Source organism: Ictidomys tridecemlineatus, chromosome 14 (assembly GCF_052094955.1).
Source record: "Ictidomys tridecemlineatus isolate mIctTri1 chromosome 14, mIctTri1.hap1, whole genome shotgun sequence".
In the NCBI taxonomy this organism is placed as follows: domain Eukaryota; kingdom Metazoa; phylum Chordata; class Mammalia; order Rodentia; family Sciuridae; genus Ictidomys; species Ictidomys tridecemlineatus.
Window position 1 is genome coordinate 33,243,666 of NC_135490.1, and position 20,853 is coordinate 33,264,518.

The 20,853-nt window shown below is 42.2% G+C and overlaps 1 protein-coding gene across 6 annotated transcripts in view; it reads left to right on the forward strand.

Annotated features, from left to right (window-relative positions):
- Window positions 1–20,853, forward strand: part of Stox2 (storkhead box 2) — a 230,459-nt gene that overhangs the window by 104,545 nt on the left and 105,061 nt on the right. Inside the window, exon 1 of one of the 6 annotated variants that reach the window (XM_021729066.3) lies at window positions 10,030–10,570. The exons of 3 other annotated variants lie outside the window; for them this stretch is intronic. In XM_021729066.3, the coding sequence (XP_021584741.2) occupies window positions 10,405–10,570 (166 nt within the window). In that variant the 5' untranslated portion in view covers window positions 10,030–10,404. Of the gene's footprint in view, window positions 1–10,029; window positions 10,571–20,853 lie in introns of those variants that run through there. 2 more of the 6 variants (XM_040294269.2, XM_040294278.2) reach the window with 2 other exon arrangements.

The following is a 20,853-nucleotide window of genomic DNA, read 5'->3' on the forward strand; positions in this document are numbered from 1 at the left end:
CATTTTGTAGCGTGGTCTGATTTCATTGAAATTTGTGTTACTTTTTGTGTTGTCTTTGGTAAGCAGAGCTGGTTTTCTGTTTAAGGGCTCCCTCTCCTAGCCCAGTGCCTTGGCTCAGGCCTTTAGGACATAGGAAGGCGACAGAAACACACAGTATGGTGACAGATGGAGTGGAGTGATGGGCCTGGGCTGCATGGAGCAAGAGCATTAAGGGACAGGAGCAGTAGGGATGGTTCCTAGGTTCTTGTCTGGGAAGACTGGATGGTGGGAACGTACTAACCACCACGTCTGGAAACGTGTGCCAAGACCCAGAGGCTGGAAGAGTGACGGGAAGGTGATGAATTCAGCGTAATGAGCAGATTGAGCTTGATGGTTCATGGAGTATTCAGGGAAGACACACAATTGACAGAAGGAAATAAGGACTTGGGGATCCAGGGGAAGGTCTGGGATGGTGAGGAATATTTGGAAATCATCCACTAACAGAGGTTAAAACAAAGCAGTGGATGTTGTTGAACTCAGTGGATAGCGAATGGGAAGAAAGGGTGATTGGAGGTGAATCTGAGAACACCTGTACTAAATGTGCAGAGGTGTAATCAAAAATAGGTGGGCTAAGTGGAGTTTTAAGAGGAGAGAGTGGAGGTGATCATCAAGCAAGAAACCAAAAGAGGACCCAAGTTCTGAATGGATTTGGCAATGGTCAGATTCTCAGTTCTGTTATAAGAGGAAAAATGTTAGTATATGTAATTAGAAATTACTTAACACTGAGAAGTACTGTGAGGACAAGGGCCATAGTAGGTAGCATGAATGAGAAGTATTAGAGAGTTCAGGAAAAGGGAGATCAAAATTAAAAAGACTTCCCAGTTTCTATGTGTGGGGTCACCTGTCCATCAAGACTGGCGACCTCTATGACCTGTGTCCTCCCCCACCCTGCCCCTGCTCAGCAGGCTCTAACTTGGCCATGCTTCCTGTCCACTCTTCTCCATTCTGTGGCTGGAATTCAAATCCAGACTCGCCTCATTTGTTGTACCACTTTGTTTTCTGTATTATTTTCCACCCTGTGGCTTGGTAACTTTTTTTTAAACAGCTCTATGGAGGCACAACTTTCTTGACAGTTATCATAAAACTCATCCTTTTTGAAGCGTACAGTTTGATGTGTTTTAATAGATTTATGCAATTGGGCATCCGTCATCAAAATTCAGTTTTACAGCATCTGCTCCAACCCCAGAGTTCCTTTGTGCCTGTATGCAGCCAGTTCTCACTGGATTAAAAATCATGTCCAATTATGTCCCTTCTTTGCCTAGTAGTCAGTGTGCCCTCTTTCCTTTTGCATTATCCTCTGGTGAAGGCCCCAATGTGAGAAACAATAATATTATAAAATAAGTGCTTCCTGAGACTTTAGAAGCCATTAAGAGATGATGGGCTGGTTTTGCTATGCAAACAAAGCAAGCAATTCCTTTCTTCCATGCCTGTGACCGAGCTCCAGGTCAGAGCAGAGGTGGGCACAGCCTACTTAGCATAGGGTGCCCCAAAGTGATGAGACCTCAGGTGGCTGGGGAAAGCCTCACGTGGTGATGTGCAGGTGTCCCCGATTGGCTTCCATCCTTTCACTGTTCCTCATCCTTTTTTCCCTCTTGCTATTCTTGTTCCAGAAAAGCCGCATTTGAATTTTACAAGGTGTCCTAGATACTGTCCCACGCACCACACCCCTGTGCTCTGCTGTTTTCCATGCCAAGCCCCGGTGTAGGGGAATCTGGGTCATCACTGAAGCATGTGGTGAGGGGACCTCCTTGCCCTATGCAGAGGGGAGCAGGGGACTGTCCTGCACCCAACATAGTTGTACATCTTCAGCCCTGAAAAGGGTAAGGCCTGGATCAGAAGTTAAGCTTTGGGTACATGGATGATTCCAGGCTGTGCAGAGAACTGCTTCCTTTTCTTGAGGTCACAGGTCACAGCAGGTCATAGGTCACAGGACAAGACACCCTTACAGTTATCTTTATGCATCTGGAAATGTTATAAGGTTCAGATTGGCCCAGCAAAAGTACAAATGGTCCCATTTACAAATTGGCAGTTAGGGTATGATCAAATGTGAAGTGACGTTTGAGCCAGGTCTTTAAAATAAATATAATAATGAAGATTTGGCTTTAATTCAGCTTTAACAATTATTGGTTTATTAAATAAGAGGAGGATGCATTTGAAAATGCAACATTTGCTAATGTATTTAATATCAAATTTAAAGAGCAATAATGTCGGTGTCTATAAGGTTTTTTTTTTCTTTTAAAAAAAAAAGACTTAAAACATTTTTCTATGGGTCTTTTAAAAACTCATTTTCCAGTAACGTTTGGGTGGAACCTGACCATGTCAGTGTGCCTTTGTGCTTCTCTTTTGTATTTATGATCTGATATTAGGCTTTGTTTTTAAATATAATAAAAGAAGGAACGTGTGCCCCCCCACCTCCCGTGTGTGCAAGTAAGGCTCAAAGAACGATTCAAAAACTCATCCTCTGTACCATGCTTATACAAAGCCACTTCTTGACTGTGACCTTGTTGTTTGAACTCTATTCTTATGAAGTGCATTTGCATCATTGTGTAACAATCAGCCCCATCCATCTCCAGAACTTTTTCTTCTTCCCAAACCGATGCTCTGTAACCATTATCCCTGTCTCTGGCACCTGGTGGGCCTCTTTCTCCTTTGCTTCTCTGAATTTGGCTACTCTGGGATTCTCCTATAAGTGAACTCATACATTTGTCCATTTGGGACCAGTTTATTTCACTTAGCAGAATGGCTTGAAGGTTCCTCCGTGTTATAGCATATGTCAGAATTTCCTTCCTTTTGAAGGCTGAATATCGTTCCATTTTATACCACTGTGTGTATGAGTATGTGTGTGTGTGTGTATGTGTGTGTGTGAGCTGGGGATGGAACCCTGGGCCCTGTGCATACTAGGCAAGCACTCTACCATTGAGCTACGTCTCCAACCCTATACCACTTTTTCTTGATCCATTTATCCATCAATGGACACTTGGGTAGTTTTCACTTTTCTAGATTCTCTTCTTGATCCCTACTGAATGCCATGGCTCCAGAGCACACTCCTGCTGGCCTGCATTTTATTTTCTTCTTTCTTGTTCTAAGCTAAGTTTATGGAGGCCGTGTCTTTAAGCTCTCTGACTTAGCAGCACCCTGGTGTTAGTTGCAGCATCCCTGCACATCACTGGGACTTAACCTGTTTAGTTATATGATATGAACGTGGTTCATGGGTAACCCGAAGGATCTAGAAAAGATTCAGAGTTTTTAAATGCTCCTTTTCCTCTTAGAGCTTGATTAGCATTTGGGGGGCTAGGTTTCTCATATACACCAACATTCAAACGCTCAGAGAGGTCTGGCAGGCCTGTTTTAAATAAAATATTTTCCAAACTTACTTGACAATAAGCTCTCTTTTCAAATCACAGCTGTGAACAAGTCTTGGACAAGCATTCCCTGCAGCACAGCTTTGAGAGATGCAGTACTAAAGGCACACATGGGGGGCCACAGGAGGAGAGAGCATCTTTTGGGAAAGACCATAAAGTGCTAGAGCTTTCTGATGAAGTTCTAACTAGGAGTTGCCAAAAACATCTTTCAAATGTGCCCCAGGGACAAAGCCTTGGTCACTAACTTACTGCCATAGGAGGGCATATGTAGGTGAACATGATTATATGGGTGTAGATATTCATCTTGTAAGAAATCCCCCCCCCCTCAGTTTTCCATCTTACAAGCCTCTGAAAGCCTCAGTCCTTCAGGGACTGGCTCTTTTTCTGAAGTCCTCTGTTTCATAACCTGGGCCACACAACCACCTTACACCAAGGTGTGTATGTGTATTTTTTTAAAAACTTGTTACTCAGTGTATTTATAAAATTAAACTGCTAGTATTTTTTTGTAATTCATGTTCCAGAAAGAAGCAGAAAGATAAATTACTATCAGATTTAGGACTCTGATTTTTATTCAAGAAATATTTGAATCACAAAGTTCCATGCTTATGTAAATGCATACACACTTATTCCTCTTCCCATGTTGAAGTCATGTTACTACATCAAAGCCATGCTTTGCCAGAGAAGAGGCCAGGGGCCGTTTGGTTTCAGTTTCAATGGAATGTACATGAAAATTCCAATTTGATGAATTTAATGCACTAATGGACGTTGCTAATATTGTATCCATGACCTTCCTTGTATCTATGATGCTATGTGTTTGGAAGATTCTGGATTGAGATTGATCTTCTCTGGGCTACATGTTCAGGATCAGTTCTGTTACTTCTTACATTTAAATGCTTACATTTATTTATTTATTTTTTACTCAAATCAACCTTAAAAAAAATTACTTCAGTAGTTCAGTTTCTCTCTGATTTATTTTATCCTACAGTTTGTAGTCAGTGTGGACTTTTAATTGTTGGAGGTGGGGAATTCTATATACAGCAAAGGTTGTTTACAGATACTTAGACCATTAATTAATGTTGAGTATACAAATGGTTCAAATTCAAATATCAAGCTTTGCTTTACTTGCTAGCTTTCTGTTACTATAAGAAAATACCTGAGATATTAACTTAAAAAGAACAAAAGGGTTTTTTTTTGGGGGGGGGGGCTCACAGTTTTAGAGGTTTCTAAAATCTGCTTATTTTTAAAATAAGAAAAATAGAAACCATAACTCTTAGAGTTTTGACTTTGAAAAGCATTTGATCAACTCAAATTGAAGATTAAATTCCCTTTACTCAACCATTAGTTTTATTTAGAAACACAATGAAATAATTTCCTTGAATACTTAATTACATCTGTACATTTGATGTATTTTTTTTTTAGAGTGGGGGGAGAGAGAGAGAGAGAATTTTTTTTAATATTTATTTTTTAGTTTTCGGTGGACACAACCTTTTTATTTTATTTTTTTTATGTGGTGCTGAGGATCGAACCCTGCGTGCCCCGTGCATGCCAGGGGAGCGTGCTACCACTTGAGCCATATCCCCAGCCCTGATGTATTTAATTTTTAAAAAGTTGTTATTTTTATCAAGGTAAATACACACAATAAACTTATAATTTTAACTATTTTAAGGATATAGTTTAGCAAAATGAAATAAATCCAGAACATCAGCATCTGTCAGCACCGTCCATCTTCATAGTTGTTTCATCTTGTAAATTAATACTTTCTACTCCTTGATTCTCCGCTAGCCCCTCCCCCACTCCTAACAAACATCATTCTCCTCCGAGTCTCATAATTTTGACTATTCTGAGTCTTCATATGTGTGGAATCATACACTATTAGTTTTTTTTTAAATATATACTTGGAGACATTTAACCACTGAGCCATATCTCTAGCCCTTTTTATTTTTATTTTTAAAATTTATTTTGGGACAGGGTTTCACTAAGTTGCTTAGGGCCTTGCTAAGTTGCTGAGGCTGGTCTTGATCTTGTAATCCTCCTGTCTCAGCCTACTAAGTCACTGGGATTGCGGGCCTGCATATTTGTCTTTTTTTAAAAATTTTTTTAAAAATTTTTTAGTTGTAGTTGGACACAAGGCCTTTATTTATTTTATTTTTATATGGTGCTGAGGATCGAACCCAGAGTCTCCCATGTGCTAGGTGAGTGCTCTACCGCTGAGCCACAATCTCAGCCCACCTAATTGTCTTTTTGTGACTTTTTTTAATATTTATTTTTTAGGTGTAGATGTACACAACACAATGCCTTTATTTTTATGTGGTGCTGAGGATCGAACCCGGGTCCGGCCCGTGCTAGGGGAGCGTTCTACCGCTGAGCCATAATCCCAGCCCTTTTTTGTGACTTTTTTTCACTTAGCATAATGTCCTCAGGGTTCATCTGTGTTGTAGCATGTGTCAGAATCTCCTTCCTTTTGAAGGCCGAATGATATTCCATTGAATATGTATACTGCATTTTATTTATCCATCCATTGATAAATACTTGGATTGCTTCCACATTTTAGCTGTTGTGAAGAATGCAGTTAAGAACATTGGTGTATAAATATCTCTTTGACACCTTGCTTTCAGTTTTTTTTTCACTGTTGTTTTCTGTGTTGTTGCTGATAGTCGCCATCCTAATGGGTGTTAGGTGGTACTTTATTATAGCTTTAATCTGCATTTCTCTAATTATAAGTGATGTGAGCATTTTTCATGTGCTTTTTGGCCATTTGTGTATCTTCTTTGCAGAAATATCTTCTCAAGTTCTTGGCCATTTTGGAATTGGGTTATTGCGTATTTGTTGCTGTGTTAAATTTTAGGCCTCCTCTATATATTCCAGATATCCATCCTTTATTATATTTATGATTGGCAAATATTTTCTTCCATTCTGTGTCTTGCCTTTTTTTCTCTGTTTCTAATGTCTTTTGGTGTATACAATTTCAAAATTTTCATTAAGTCCAGTTCATCTGGTTTTTCAAGTCATACTCTTACACATTTAATTTTTAAAAGGCAGTTGATGTATCTGGGAAGGCTTCAACCCAAATCTTCCCCTGTGCTTCATAGGCATTCCTTAGTCACCCCCAGGTATTGCTAGCCCCTGGAGCAATAACTATGAATAAAATAAGAACAAAGAGCAACAATCACTAGAGCAAAGTCTTAGTCTCATGGAGTTTACATTTTATTATCCCTTAAATTCCTTAACTGTTACAAACTTCATAAAGTTTTAAGTGAAGAGAATTTCAAAGTTAAAATTCTTACCCTTTTCAATCAAACATTACAACTCTAAAGTCAATGACACAAATGAATTAGAATCGCAAAGCAAATCTCTCATTAGTGTTGCTAATATGTTTGTTATACAAATACCATAATCACAGATTGTCCTTAAGCCTGATTCAAGAATATTATTCTATAAAATCAATTTGTATTATCATTTCTTTATTTAATGCTAAACTTTTCTATTACTGAATACTGGGGTTGCAAAACTGAACGTGCTTGGTGGACAGTTAATGTCCCACATGCATGATTGGCTCAGGTAGATGGAGAGAGATGAAACTGGGACTAAGGATGTGGGGGTTACAAATGACCAAAGTGAATCTTTTCCACATCACAGATGGATACAATGAGTTTTAATAGTGGCTACACATGTCCAGATAGGGCTCATTTCACAATATACTACTTGCCAGATGAAAACCTTCTATTCATAACCATTCAAAATATTTGATTCGATGAATCAATTACCTAACTGCCCTTCCTCTCCTACTTTACCCTCTGGTGTGATTTAACAAACACAGCGTATGACTGTCAAGTTCTCCTGTGTCAGGTTGTTTGGCCCTGGCCACTGGATGATACGGCTGTCCTACTAGGTCTGCCTTCAAAGTGGCTCAAAGAAGCTGTAGCCCTCCTCCCCAAATATCCATCAACCCACCCCCAGTTTTTTAGATGAAGAAGTTAATATTTTTTCAATTTCAAGTCAAATGTGATTCAAATTTACTTTCTGGAAAATTCCTAGCTGATTCCTCCTTTCAAACAAACCCCCTTCTCTAAGCCCTTTCTATATAGAAATTCTAAAACTATTGCTGTTTCTTTGCTTTAAACCCTTCAGTGGTTCACATTACACCAGGAATAGAGTACAAACCTCTAACATGGCCTGCAAGTCCTTGCATGATCTGGCTCTCCCCTCCCTCATGACTTCATCACACACCTCTCTTTCACTCCAATTCCAGCCACACTGGCCTTCTTTCATTTCTTTCAACAGAAGCGGACTCTTTCCTAGCTCAGGGCCTTTGCATGGGCTGTTCCCATGTTTTCAAACATCATTTCCCAAACTCTTTGCTTAGGTAGCTCCTTATGCTGTAGGTATCATCAGCTCAACCATAATTTCCCATAGAGGTCATTTTTTTTTTTCTTCACAGAACTTATTGTATCTCTCAGCACCCATCATGGTGCTAGCTAGCATATACAAGAGTCAAGAATTATTTGCTCAATGAATGAATATCACAGTTGCCAAAGGTATCACCATTAGCCTTAAATCAAACTATTATAGTCATTCATGTAACCATTTTTGATTCATGGGAGGTACTTAGTGTTGAATAGAGATCTCTAAAGGTCAGTATCTTCTGCATTCATTTATACAATTATTTTTATTTTCCTTTTGGTTCTTTACACATTTAGCCTATAGCTTCTAAAGCTGTAGTCTTTAGGCTCTTAGCAGTTCTTTTACATTAAAGGAGACTTTTAGCAAAATTTTAACTTAAAAAAATGTCACTAAGCATTAGCTGATTGGTTTACAGTTGGTAATAAATACTGATCAGTGTAAATATAAGATCCATAAGAGACTTAGTGGTCATTTATTTACCCCTGGTATCCCAAGGGAGAGATCATACTGGCCGCAGATTACAGAGGGCAGCCTTGGCATACTGAACGATGGACGCTCTAGTTCCAGATTCTGCAATGCCTCTGACTGGTTTTCCAAGAATCTTGTTTCTCTCCCAAAGAATTCAACCCTTGGAATAGCACCAGGTTGTGCTAGAACTTCCTGAACATTAACCATTTAAAATCCCCTGGCGTTTCGCTATCAGCCTAAAGAGCATATCCCTAGATTTAATATCCCTGTCTTTGCATCTTGGCACCTGTGACTGTGACACAACAGCCTAAAAAAGATTTTGAACGTTGCGTTGTCACAGGTGAAAAAGAATGCTCAAACGTGAAATAAAATACAATGTTAAAAGGGAAAATATTCATTTTTGTTGTCTACAGCTCGAAAGCATTTTTTTTTTTTTTTTGAAAGCCAAATAGGGGCGGTCTGGAAAAAATGGCAGTAGGCGGATCGTGGTTGGGGTTCGAAGCAATGTGGCCAGGCGCCTTTAACTCGGCGTGACCTCGGCGTCCCGGGCCCAGCGCCCCGGCCCGGGCGGCGCATCGCCCCCTCCTCCCCTCGCGCGCCGCGCGCATTGTTGTCCTATAGCGATTGGTGGTTGGACCAGAAACAGCTGTGCAGAGCCGTGGGTGTGCAGGGGCTGTGGACCTGAGTGCAGCCCCGGCGGCTGGCCGTGACTTACGCCGGGGATCCTGGGGGAGAGAGAAGCAGCCGAGGCCACTGGCACTGCGTTTCCAGGCGGCGTCCGCCCGGGCCTGCGCGTCTGCCGCGGTCGGAGGAGCTCGCGCTGGCGCCCCCTCCCTCTGGCTCTGGCTCACTTCGGGGTTGGCGCAGGTGGGCAAGGCAGGGCACCGCAGCTCTCCGGTTCCCACGAAGCCTCGCTTTCTCGGCCAGGGGGAGGGACCATCCTAAAAATATGTAAATATCCCAGCGCTGTCTTAGGCTGGGGCGCCAGCCAAGGTCCCAGCGCCGCCTCGGGGTGTTTTACATGAAAATGAGAAGCCTGTCAGGATCGGAGGCGCTTCACTCGGGGCAGCTCGGTGATTAGCAGGAGACCGGGCGGCTGTCCTGCTTCCTGCCCTTCCACACCCGTTCTGCGTGCCCGCTTCTGAGCCGCGGTGCCAACGCGCGGGGTCGATCGGCGGGCTCGGCATCCTTGGCAGCCATGGCTCCCGTCGCCGCCTGGGCCAGTAAGTAGGAGCATGCCTGTGGAGGGGGGCACATGCGTGTCGCCGCCGCACACACCCACCCACCCACTCACCCACACCCACACGCGCGCACGCCACCCGGAGCCTCGGAAGGAGGAAGATTGACGAGGCGCCGCAGTCGCCGGGACAACTGGGCTCTTCCTGGATTCCGCAGGAGCCCGCCTGCCTTGCCGCAGCTGCTGTCTGCAGAGCCTGCCGCGATCCCCGTGCTCACGCGCCCCCCCTTCGAACCACGGGAATGAGAACTGCCTCCCAGGGACTGCAGGGGAGGCCGAGCCAGCCGACGCCGGGGACTGCGGGCCGCACGGCTGATAGGCCCGGGGGGACACGACTTGGACACTGTCATCCCCACGCCTCGCGCTGAGCCGCCGGGCGCGGTGGGGCTGCGGCCGCCCCTCCGGCTCCCCGGGAGCCGGATCCCGGGTCAGCCTCGGAGGCCTGGGCTTCCTCATTTGTTTGGGTCTTTTGTGCCGTGGCTCACAGTTGGCTAAGCACTCCTGCGCTGAATCGGGCCATTGTCTGCGCTCCCATTGCTTTCACGCTGCAAGTCTCGGCGCCCCCACCCCGCCCGCCCCCTCCCCGCCTCCTCCTGGCCAGGGAGCCTCCTAACGTGCCTTTCCCCCCAGGAATCTGGAAGCTATAAGCCGGGCGGATTGCAAATGAAGTGTAATGCATTGTGGGACGTGTGTAAAATCGGAGCCTTCGCCGTGGGGGTGTGGGGGGGCGTGGGGAGGGCCGGACCCGCCGCTGGCGGTGTAGACGCCGACGAGGAGAGGCTGGGAAAATGTGCGCAGAGTCCGCCCGGGTCGTGCCCGCCTTAGACGGATGAAGCAGCGCGCTGCGCCCCGGCGCTGAGGCCCCGAGGATCGGGGCAGCAGGTCGCCCTCCCCACCATGAAGAAGACCCGGAGCACAACATTGCGGCGAGCCTGGCCTAGCTCGGATTTCTCGGACCGGGCCTCGGACCGCATGAGGTCCCGCAGCGAGAAGGACTACCGCCTGCACAAGCGCTTCCCCGCGGCCTTCGCGCCCCAGGCTTCGCGGGGCTACATGACATCAGGTTGGTAACCGCGTTTCTGCCCCCGGGCCGGGTTCGCGGGGCGTGCTCGGGTGCGCGGCCACCGGGGTCCTTGGAGCAGAGGACCGGGCGGTGATGGATGCGATAAGTTATGGGGAAAGCAGGGAAAAATTAGCTCACATCCACCATTTTGTACCTCCGCAAGATCCACAGCAGGCCCTCTCAATATGGGGTTTGGGAGCTATTAGTTAGGTAAAATCCGGGAGGGGGGACGAGCCGGGCGTTTTGGCTGCAGGGAGATAAATGACTGCAAGCTCCGGCGCTGCAGCCTCCTTGAGCTTTGTGAGAGAGCCTGCGTCCAGTGTTGCCCGCAGGACCAGGCTAGCTTGCTCCTGCATTGTGGTCAGTTACCTTACTGGGTATTTAAACGGCCCCCTTTTCTTAAAAGGGAACAGGTTCGATGCACCGTTCTGGATGGTTCGAGTCTGGGGAGATCCCTGCATACATACATCCCAGGCTTCTCCGAATTGCACGCAGGGAACTATGTTGGAGCTCATTGAATGCATTCCGTGGGGTAATGGTGTGTATGCGGATTGAATACTCACATGATTCTGCGTGGATTTAACATATGTTGCTTTGAATTAGGTTGCATGGAAAGAATGGAGGCAGTATCGTGTATTTGCATGTCAGACAGAAAGGACAAACAAAACGGTAAATGGAAGTGAAGGCTTCAAAATAGGTTTCATCTTAAAATGCCATGCGTTAAAAGCCTTTCTGAATGAGCTGGTTCTTTGGAAATAAGGCGGAAAGGCTTTGGTTCGTGATTTGGGAACCCAAGGATAATATACTTGAAATGCTGAAGGAGGAAAATCCTGGAAATCTTTCTTTGCTCTCTCCTTGCTTGTTGTTAACCACTTATATGTAAGGATGTGTATAAGATACCATTTTTTAATGTATTATTTTCATGCTAAAAAGAATCAATTTGCTTCTAAACACAGTGCAATGGAAAAATCAGAATTTGATTTTAAACCACATACTATACCATTCTAAGCTCTGTCTTAAGTGGGAAGATTGTTTTAAGCTTGTGGTTGATACTTATAGTCAAGCTTTCCTATCTTTCTCTTAAAACAGCAAGTCCTTTTAAACTGGGATCAGCATCTCATGCTTTAAAAATGTCTTGTGACCACATTTCCATGCATATAAAACCTAAATAAAATAACTATCTTTTTTATTGCAAAATCAGGCTACATAAGGATGTTGTAGTATTTTGGCAGTAAGGCTCCCTTGATTTTCTCTTTCATGAAAAGCCAAATTTGTCAAGGAAGTGACAACTACAGTTTATACTTCTGTAATTTGAAAGTCACTGCTGTGGTTGCTGTATTCTTCAGACTTGTGACAGAAAAAATTGAAATATACCTAGATCCAAATCTAACCTCAAAACACAAATGTACATAAGCCCAAGTCTGCACTGAGTGTTCAGATAATCCTGGCTTTCATATTCTTAGGGTTTGAATGTCTTCATTCCACATTTAGCAGGCCTCTCTTTTCTGCCTCCCCAAGGAAAGATTTAATTGTGAAGGTATAGGGGGACAGGTGGCCATAATTTCTTCAACAAACCTACAAGAGTCCAATAATCTCAAGCTCATTCCCATGGAGACTATTTTTTGTCTATTTCGGCCTTGCTTCATTATTATCATCACATTTATAGTCTTTGCAGAAGAACTTCTCTACTATTGCCAATGCTACAAGACGTTTTTGAGGAATGAGGCTTTTAATTTTATAGGATTTCATTTCTTGGCCTGCAGAAGGTAAGATGGTCTTTTGGTGATAAGGAAAGGTAACTTGTTTCAGGTTGGTGGTGTTTTGCCCAGATTGTGTTCAATTACAGACCACAAGAAGAGCTGTGTCATTCATTCAGCATTTTGTGGAGTGCCTCCTCAAGGCAGAGTGTCTTCCTGATTCTCATGGGTTACAGAGTTGGTTGGGTAAGATGCAGTTTCTGCCCAGGGAGGGAGAGCTGTTATTTATTTTTTATTTTAAGTGTTAATGCATGGAATAAAAAGCAGGTATTGGTGCTAATGGGAAGGAACAGTAAATATTAAGACAAACACCTACAGTGAGCATTGAGAGTCGGTAAAGTCAACTTTTTTGGGGGGCGGGTAAGTTGAGGGAGGGAGCATCTTATCTCTTTCTTTTCCAAATATGGCTCCTTCATCATGAGAGTACTGACACAAACAGATGCTATATTGAAACTCTTTGAGATCATTCGTAAGAAGTTCTCTTCCCTTTAGGGAATGTAAAGGAAATCCACTTGTATGCAGGCAGTTGCTCTGGGTACAAACAGAGCTTTTGCCACATAGAATAGAATAGAAAAGGAATCAGCTTAGATATACATGGAGCTCTTCACATTTCTTTTTTTCTATTTGTCCAGTCATTTGCTTTTATTACTACTCATATTATCATACTTCATTTTTAGTAAAAAGAGTTTTTGGTGTGAGTAAATTACTTGAGTTCAAAGGACAAGATAGCCTCCTCAGAGATGTACTAAGTCATTTAAAATAGCTTTAGCTAAAAAAACAATTTTTCGAACTCTCCCAGCAAATATTCTTGAAAAACAAGGGATTTTTTTTTTTTTTAACTTTGGGAAATGAGGGATCCTAGAAATACTTAGAAATAAATGTTACTGGTGGTCCTTTTGGTCTAGCATACTTATTGAGCACACAGTGGGTGCTTCAAGCAGAATTGTAGGCTTCTGTGATGGCTTTCTAATGAGGCAGCACCATTTCTAACTGGTAATAAGTAATTACCAGTGTGGAACGTGATTTATGGCAGTGGATTTGACATTTAGCCTTGGCCTTTGATATCTCTTCAAGATAACTACATTTCAGAGGTTAGTTTAGGCACACATAAAACTAGCCTAGGTTTTGCAAAAAGACAGTTTTGGAAGATTCTGAAACTTTCAATCTTGAACACCATGCCTTCTATGACTGTTTGAATCTCTCCATCCATGCTGCCCAGTCTAAAGTAATCCTAAGAATTCACAAGCCTCCTAGCAACCAGGAAGTTCACAGGCCAGGAGATGGGTTCATTGTTCCCTTGCATATTAATTTCCCATTGGTAGTTTCTGAGCAGAAGGGGGGAAAATCATGCCTTTTGTTCAAATCAAGACGAATAATAAAATGCCCTGGGCATTATCTGAAGAAGAAAGGGTGTTGAATAAAAATGGATGTGGGATCATGCTTTTGCATTTTCTAAAACTGGAACTTGTGATATTGACTAGAGATAGAAAACTCCCCACAAAAAGGGCAATCTGTATAACACTAAACACTTCGTATACACAAACATGCTCATGAGCCACTATGGAATAATTTTGAAGGCCCCAAACCTGTTGTGGATGAAGCCAGCAGAACCTCCTGTGTTACAACTGTGTGAACTACGACCTCTTCATCCAAATGATGCTAACTTAGAATTTCCTTCACTTTCTCTTTTAGTAGCCCTGGGGATGAGTGCTTCTTCATATTCCATATGTAGTACCACCAAAGTTTAGGAGGCATTCTTATTAATCGAGATTGCAAAGTAATTTTTTTTTTTTTTTACTTGACGGGTTCTACATATTTATAAAAGGTTTTGCTAGTGAAAAAAAAAAGAAAGCACAGTCGTGGCAGATTTTGATTTGATACTTGTCATTTTAAACAGCATCTTTAAGGAATGAGGTAAACTTTTTTTTTTTTTTTTAATACTATGGCTTTTAAAGATTTGAAAAGAAATAAGACAAAAGCACCAAACTGATATCTTAAGAAAATTTAGATGAGTTTTGTTTGCCGATTTAACGAATATAATCAGTGGGGAGGAGTGGCCAGGGCACCACTTGATTAGTTTACTAGTGTCCATTTTACAGAAACTAATTCTGGGGCACATTTGACTGTGTGTTCCAGTTCCTTATGCTCTGTTATTTTAAGAGACGTGAGAGTTTTTTGGGAGCGGAGGATGGACGCTCGAGGTTCTAATCTGGGCCTGCCAGGAACCAGCTATGTCCCCTGCGAGTAATATGACCTCCCTCCATCTGTAATGAGGCCTCTGGTTCCACTGCTTCCATTACAGAACTGGGCTCCGCAGTGGCTCTATAATGAGCAAGTGCAAGACTTCTAAACACTAGCACATAAATTGTTAGAAAAACCCTTTGCCCTTTTCTACTTATTGGAGTCATGTGCTTTTTATATGTGGGAACAGTGCTCATGTTGCAATGAAATTCTGTTTCCTGTCATCTTCAAACCTTACCTTAAACGAATCGCATCTCGGGGCTCGCCCTGGTGACCAGTAGGATGGGGAGAGGATGACAGATGAAGACCTGGCAGGTTATAACCGTACTCAAGTTTTAATAAACAGCATCCTGTCGCCTCTTTCCCCATTCTTTGCAGAGGTCCCTTTTCAGCCGAGTTGTTTCAACTGTGTTTTAATTTGAAACTACCTATGTTGACTCCTTTCGTTAGGCATGTGGAAGTGAGGAATATTGCACTTGGTGGTGAATGACTTTATTCTTTATTTCCCAAGAGAACATGAATGTGCTTACCAAAGGTCACCTCTCTTAGTATTTCAATATCTTGTACACTCTTGTGAAGGTTTTTATTTGAAAAAAAAGGAATATGAGTATATTGTGTAAAAATCTTAGAATATTTACACCTCCAGAGCAATCCAGGCCTTTAGTTCCTTGCACCCCAGAGATGATGGACAGTTCAGACAATAGTATGTTTTGGGGTCAAGATTGCTTATGTTGAATTCATGTGTAACCAGAAAGAAAAATCTGTTTAAAATCCTTGCTAGTGCCATAGTGCACTAACTTTTCAGTTTAGGACAAGCTTTTGTAGATTAGTCATAGAGATGGTGTGGTATAAGGAATCAAGCAAAGGCTCTTGTAGTTTGAGAATATGAATACAGTCAACTCTAAATTAACTTTAGCAATAGTAACAGAAATGAAATGACATGGGTAATTTTTAAAGTAGGTAATAAACTTTTCCTCAAGTAATAAATCCCTAGACTATTTTTATTTGACATTGGAATGTGCATCCAGTTGGCCAGAAAATCCTGTTGATTTCTACCACTTAAGTTTTTCCAAAATAAGTCTCTTCCTCTTCATCCTTGCTGTTTAAATCTTCTTCTATTCTGTTACAACATCTTCCCAGCTGACCTCTTCCCCACTCTAATCCATCCTCCATGCATCCCAGAGGAATTTTTGTTTTGATTTTATTATTTTTGATCTCTCCTAAAGTAAAATTGATGTGTGTCATGAGTGTCTAGGGCCGGGAGACCTGCTAGGAGGTATTGGGGAGGCCACTGTGGTGATCACAAAGTCAGAAGTTGAGTGACCCTCAGAGAAAGAATCATGTTCTCCAACACTACTGGGCATTAGCATGCCACTCTGAAGATTTTTTTAAAAAAAAATCATGCCCATATGCTTTGTTTTTACAATATCTCTGATGGATGTGAAGTCACAGAGTATGAAGTCTTCATGGTAAGATTTACACCACCATTCCTCCATCTTCCTCTGTTCCTTCTCCCATCACCCTGTGTGCGCCCCAGGATCCGGGAGCTCTTTATCCTCAGCTATACTTGCTGCCATTATGTATCTTTGTTACTTTATGTGCCCCTTCTTAGAATGTACTCCCCCTGCACCCTGTCTGGGACTGTTGGAATCCTATTGAACCTTCCAGAACCAGCACGGCCCCTGCGGTCTCTTTCAGTCTTTTTCCAGATCCTTTCTGGAGTGAATCTCTCATGACATTTGTTTGATACTGGGTGTTACAGCAACACAGTCATGTGTTGTACCAGCAGTACCTGTGCACCTCCTGTGCAGGACAGTGAGCTCCCAACAGTGTATCTGTTTTATTCATATCTGTTTTTTGCCAGCAACCACAGGGCTTGGCACTGATCAGGACCCAGTAAATGTTTATTGATTGAATGATTAAAACATGAGTTCTCTTGAAAAGTGGATGAAGAGATGTCTTGAATTCTTGCTATGAGTTATTTCTTTTTTTAAATAAATATACACCCTACTCTCAGATCTGACCCTTGAAGAATCTCCTACTATGACTGGTAGGACCAGCTGTCCATCAGTGGGACACTGGAAAGCAGTAAATGATAGGATATAATCAAGAGTCAGGTGGGGTGGTTGATAGGGTTGGTGTTGGCCGCATGGAGTCCTGAAGGAGTGGGTTAGGATTTGAAGAGATGGAGAAGGAGAAAGTTTAGGGGAAAATTGAAGTGTGAATGAAAAGGAGAATGGATGTGTGACATTTGTCATCCTGTAACTTTGGGGTGTAACTAGAAATGATGTGTAGGTTTCAAATCTCAGGTGGGATCTTGAAATTTGGATGGGTTCAAGAGTTTAAAGGGCAAGTAATAGATTTGTGACTTTGGGAGGGAAACCAGGAAAGAACATTTTCGGAAATGGTGTCTGGCAGCGGCTTGCAGGACAGAGGGACGTTATGAGCCTGGAGGTGTTTTGGGGGCCTTGTGGTAGATCACAAAGGAAGATGACATGGGATCATCGTAGAGCCATGCTTCTCAACACTGCAGGTGCACGGCACCTTGAAGATTTTTTTTTTTTTTAAACCATGTCCCCATACCACCTTGTCTTAGTCTGTTTTGAGCTGCTATAACAAAATACCTGAGTAACTTGTAAAGAGGTTTATTTGGCTCGTGATTCTGTTGACTGGAAGGTGCGAATGGCATGGTGCCAGCCTCCTGGCAAGGTTCCCCTCACCCATGGCTTCATTACAACATGTCCAAAGGGAACTGGCTGTGCACAGAAGAGACAGATCACGTGGGGTTGTCTCACTTTATAACCCACTCTCAAGAGAGCTAATCCAGTCACATGAGACCTAACACACTCCTACTGGATAGGCATTAATCCCTTTCCAAGGGCAGTGACCTCATGATCTAATCATCTCTTAAAGCTCCATTACCTTGTGGAACTGTTACAGTGGGGGCCAAGCTTCTAGCACCTGACCTTTGAGGAGCAAACTACATCCAAATCATAACACATCTGTACTGTTGTTTACTTAATATTTTACTTTCAACTTGACCCACTCTTTATTTAAATGAATTAAAAAGAAAATTCCCTTTCTGTGAAATTATGGGTTTCACTTGCTAATTATATATATTTTTTCCTAATCTAGTAAAATGAATATATCACTCGTTCAGTTAAAAAATATTTAACTAGGTACCACCTAAAATGAGCTCATGTACCTGATTGGAACTGCATAGTAGAACACCTGTGTAGGCCAAGGAAGTAGAGATGGGAGGGAAGAGGAGAGAGGGAGGACCTGGGAGAACAAAGGAGCTGGCTGTTCTTTGTACTTGATTGGATTTAAGAGGTGAAAGAAAATAAAAGGGGAACCAGACCTTTTTTTTTTTTTTTTTTTTTTTTTTTTGAAAGGATTCAATAAATGACCAGGAAGCTGGGAAAGGTGGAGCAGATGAACAGTTCTGTTCTGGACTAACAGATGAGCTAAGCAGAGGGATCTTGCAGGCCCACGGTGAATAGTAAAACTTATGGGGACAGGTTGGAGGTCATGCATGCAGCAGTTGTCAGTTGAGAACACGAGGAGCGTTTAGCTTTTTGTACTTTATGTTCAGCTTCTCAGAGGCGAACAGATGACTTAGGTTATTTTTATTTTCAGCAGATGGAGGGTCAATTGGATTCCATTGACTCTGAGTTCTTCTTGGGTTTTAAAAAAAACCTGGAAAATCGAGGTTCGGATTGCTTGGAGATGGCTCTCCTGTTTGTAGGAGCAAATGGTGGTTTAATTTTTGGATTTGTTTTATTAGTGTTTGCTTTGATTCAGAAGCTACTTTTTTTGTTGGTAAAGGACTATGATTCTGGTATCTATAGTGAGGTTTGGAAAGAGGTAGACTGTTGCAAGTAGCTCACAAGAGATGAGGACAGCTATGTAAATACCGTGTATTTCAAACATCTGTCATATTCAGGGGAAAAATTATGGCTTAGGTAACTCATACTCACAGTTAAAATCTCCATTTATCTTTCTACTTTAATCCATGATGGCTCCTCTAGGCCAAGTTTTCTCTTTTTTGAAGATAAAAGAGATATTTGGCACATGCCTGTGGGCACTTGGGGTAGCAGAACGAATACCTGGCCTTATCCTTCTGATGGCCATAGTTTCAGAGGGAGGAACCATCTAGCTTTGCAGTTCATAGCCCCACCTCACTCCTACTGCAAATTCCTGTCTAAGACAGCTAATAGACTCTTCATTGCTTTTAGCACATCCGCCTTTTGCTTTGAAATAATTTCATTATTAGATAAAATGAAGGCCCCAGTAGCAATTGAGGTGCATTATTGGTTATCTTTTTTTTTTTTTTGGTACCTATTATCTGAACCTCTCTCTCATGTCTGTGTAGTTCCCCGTTCTTATATATTGAATATGTCCTCCCAAAAGATACAGTCACGTTCTAGTCCCTGGTACCTGTGAATATGACCTTATTTGGAAATAAAATATTTGCAGATGTGACCATGTTAAGATGTGGTTATACTGGAACAGCGTGGGCTCTACATCCAATATAAATATGGATTTCTCTTTATGACTAGGAGATAGAGACACCCACCATGTGACGATAGGGCACACCTCTGAGAGAATGTATACATCTGCCATCATTTTTCTGTTTGACCTTCCTAGACTGGAAACTCTTTGAGGGACATGGCTAATACCTCCCTGGGCTTGTATTCCCAGTGTCTAGAAAGTGCCAGGGGTACAGTTTGTACACTGGAGGAGTATAACCATATAGATATGGTCTTGGAACCTTCTGGTAGTTACAGTGGGATCTCTGTGTTCCATTTCTTTTTTAACTTTCGGCCTAGATGGCACCCTGGGGTTGAGGGTAAGAGACCTGAGGGGCAGTTGTCACTGTGTTAGTCATCAAGCTGAACTCTCATGGGCTAACAGAGCACACAGGTAAATTAGGGCAGTTTCTCTGTCCACTGGGTTGTACAAATATAGGCTTCTCTCAGGATTTTAAAAAACAGTCCAGCCTGTATCTTTGGAATAATCATAGAACAGTGTAACTTTTTTTTGAATCCACCAAACATTTAAGACAAAACATTCTTTTAGATTAGATACTAGTTCTTTTAACTATTGATGGAGCTTCCTGTTAGCCGAGTGAAACTCACTCGAATTTTCATTTTGATTGGGTTTCAAATAATTGAAAGAAGTATTTGGACATGTTTTTTCCACATTACTGACTGGCTGTTTGTCATGTAGACAACAGACATATGCTGATAAACTTCTAAAAAGTCTGTTTAGTCAGAGAGTTAACAAGACAGAACAGTGAAGATGGTCATAATGTCAGGTGGATTTTTCTACATTCATAATAGTGGCTTCTGTCTTAAGTCCACAAAATGCCTTTACGTATAGCTGTAGAGCATCATGATTTGGGGCTTTTAAATTTTATTTATTTAAAAAAAAATTTATGATGGTGTCTTAGCAGCCACTTGCTGGCCGTGTAATCTTGAATCTTGGCAGCGTCTGTGGTCAGTCTATTCTGCTTCCTTATATGTAAGAAGAGGCTCGTGTGGATTATATGAGCAAATGCAGGCAGAATGACTAGCACAGTGCATGACACAGTGCAAACTCAATCCATCTTTGCTATTTTGTTATTATTCTTTTGGAACTTAACTATGCAAGAGTGGTCAAGCCTAAATGTTTTGCACCTGAGGATGCAGAAGGATGGAGCCAACTTAACCAGGGTCAGATGGAGTTCAAGGCACCTTTGAGTCAGATTCTTAGCTTCATGCTTAATACTCATTCAACCACAAATCACATATTCCATTTCTTATTGATTTTGGTGTGTGATCTTCTAGGAAAACCCACAGAATTATTCGTTTATCTAAGTGGGCTCACTTGTCCTTGAATTTCCAACTTTGGAAAAATGGTAAAGAATCATAGTGTACTCAATATTCCTGTGAAATATAAATCGAAGAGAATTTGGCTTCTTTTAGAGTCAGGGAAATTGTACCCTATCTCATCAGACCCAGTTTAATCTGAGGTACTTATTTTGGCTTTTCAGTGGAAAGTAAAGGAAAAAAAAATGCCTCTTGGGAGCAGAGGGTGTATATGTGTGTGTACACGTGTGTGCGTGTGCAGTAAAAATGACTCATACAGAGACACAACCTGAGAAAGGGAAGCTGAGGTGCTTCGTTCAAGGCCAGTTTGGAAAGGAAAGCCCCTTGAACTCTTCTCAAAGCCAAGTGCATTTTTCTTTCTTTGGTGAGTTTTTAAAAGTAATATTGGTCCCAGAGGAACCTCAGAGTTGTA